A 2,454-nucleotide genomic window follows, 5' to 3' on the forward strand; every position below is an offset into this window, starting at 1 on the left:
GCTACTGCAGCACTGTGTGATTAAGCTGCGGTAAGGATGAGTTCAGAAGACATGAAGGTGAAAAAGGAGGTACAAAAGGCTACAATGAAGATAGCAATTGGTGGTGGTTTAGGAGGAATTACAAAGGATGCTAAGAAGACGGAGATTGAAGCTAGAGCAAAGTTATTGGAGGCTGAGGTGTTGGTGAAGAAAAGGGAGTGTGATTTAGTAAAGGAGAAGGAGGAAATTTCTATCACCACCCCAGCTGGTCCTGCAGCTGTTATTGCTAATTTCGGTAACTGCGTCAACTACGCCCACATGGGCGAAGGTACTTAGGCACAAACACTTGCATCCTCATATAAGCATCACATAGATTGGATTATTGATTCAGGAGCATCCAAGCATGTCACAGGCATGTCTAGTCATTTCAAATCTTATAGCCCATATATTCATTCTAAGTGTGTTCGAACTGCTGATGGCACATTCCAACAAATTCATGGTGTAGGATCTATAGAGTGTACACCATCCCTTAACTTATCATCGGTCCTGCATGTTCCTTCATTTCCAGTCAACCTCATCTCTATAAGTTCAATCATTGATCAATTCAAGTGCACAGTAACTTTTGATTAAAACTCTTGTGTCTTTCAGGAGAAGGGTACCGGGAAAGTGATTGGGACTGGAGTCAGGTGTGATGGGTTGTGGTTTATCAATCATGAGGAGACAGCACTGACAACAGCTGTTGAAGAAGATGTGAAGGAAATCCTGCTACTTCATCATCGGTTAGGACATGTGCCTTTTGAGAGCTTGAGCAGATTACACCCCGATGCTTTTAAGAAGGTAGACAGAAGTAAGCTTCTATGTGATATATGTGAACTTGGCAAGCATACAAGATCAATTTATCCTAACATTGGTCTTCGTAGTTTTGAACCCTTTATATTGATACACTATGATGTTTGGGGTCTCTGTTCAGTCACATCTGTAAGTGGATTCAAGGGATTTGTTACCTTTATTGACTGTTATACCCGAATGACATGGATCTATATGATCAAGGGCAAGAATGAAGTTCTCCAATGCTTCCAAGATTTTCATAAGCTAGTCGACAATCATCTTAATACGAAGGTTCGGATTATTCGCACTGATAATGGAAAGGAGTATGTGAATAATGATTTTGGGGAATACACTTCTGATCATGGGATTATACATCAAACCACTTGTCCCGGTACTCCATCGCAGAATGGTGTAGCTGAGAGAAAGAATCGGCATTTGTTGGAGGTTGCAAGGTCTCTAATATTCCAGATGAATGTGCCTAAATACCTTTGGAGTGAGGCTGTGATGACAGCAGTATATCTCATCCATCGTATGCCATCTAGGATACTTGGCATGAAGTCAACTGCTGAGCTCATGTTGGGACGACGAGAGTTCAAGGTGCCTCCTAAGGTATTTGGTTGTGTTTGTTTTGTCAAAGATCACAAATCTTCAGTGGGAAAATTGGACCCACAAGATGTGAAATGTATCTTTGTTGGCTATTCATCTACACAAAAGGGATACAAGTGCTGGGATGCCATTGGAAAAAGACTCTTTGTGAGTATGGATGTAATATTTCGTGAGGAAGAACCATACTACACAAAGAAGGGGGATCTTAATCCATTATTGCAGGAGTTCTCTTTAGTCATTGAGAGTGACAGTAGAGAGGGGGAGAATGAGAATGGTGATGATTTGAAAAATGATGGTGTGACTCATGGAAACATGGTTGTTGGGACAATCCCGTGTCCTATAAATGAGCATGGTGGTTCAGGAGATTTAGCTGGTGAGGCTTCATGAGGTGTGATTGGCGGTGGTGCACTTCAAGAGGTGTGAGTGAGGATCATGATGATCCAGGTATTACTGGTGGTGTAGAGGATGATGAGGCTTCAGGAGGTGTGAGTGGGGATCATGATGATCAAAATATTGACAGTCAGGAGGGAATGGAGGATGGTGAAGCTGTAGTTGTTGGGACAATCCCGTGCCCCACTGGGAAGAAGGTCAATGAGAAGCAGGGGGACAAGGTGAATGTGAAGTAGGGGGAGCAACCCATAGTGTATTTTCGAAGGAGGACTAAGAAGCAGGGGGAGCAACCACAACCCGAACAAGCTAAAGCTCCAGTCCCATATCTCTCCTTGTCGGTGTTTACCGCCAAGCCTGCTTAGGGATACCCTTAGCAGTAAGGTTTGTAGGTAGGGATCGACTGCTCTGGAACTCGATGGTGCAAGGAACACAAAGATTTAGACAGGTTCAGGCCGCGAGTGGCGTAATACCCTACGTCCTGTGTGGTGGTTTGTATTGCCTTAGGTGTTGATGTGTTTTGAGGGGGTCCCTGCCCGCCCTTATATATTCGGGGGGCCAGGGTTACATGGAAAGTCCTAGCCGAGTACAGTTGGAGTCCTACTACAACACAATCAGATAGTTTCATTTGTACTGCAGCTAGTTCTACGCCTA

The 2,454-nt window shown here is 43.8% G+C and overlaps 1 protein-coding gene across 1 annotated transcript; it reads left to right on the top strand.

Moving 5' to 3' along the window:
- On the top strand, positions 1-1,006 carry LOC120659677. Its single transcript, XM_039937888.1, has 2 exons — positions 1-307; positions 628-1,006. The coding sequence occupies exons 1-2, from the start codon at positions 37-39 to the stop codon at positions 669-671; spliced, it is 315 nt and encodes a 104-aa protein (XP_039793822.1). The 5' UTR covers positions 1-36; the 3' UTR covers positions 672-1,006.
- Positions 1,007-2,454: the final 1,448 nt, after the last annotated feature.

This window comes from Panicum virgatum, chromosome 2N (assembly GCF_016808335.1).
Source record: "Panicum virgatum strain AP13 chromosome 2N, P.virgatum_v5, whole genome shotgun sequence".
In the NCBI taxonomy this organism is placed as follows: domain Eukaryota; kingdom Viridiplantae; phylum Streptophyta; class Magnoliopsida; order Poales; family Poaceae; genus Panicum; species Panicum virgatum.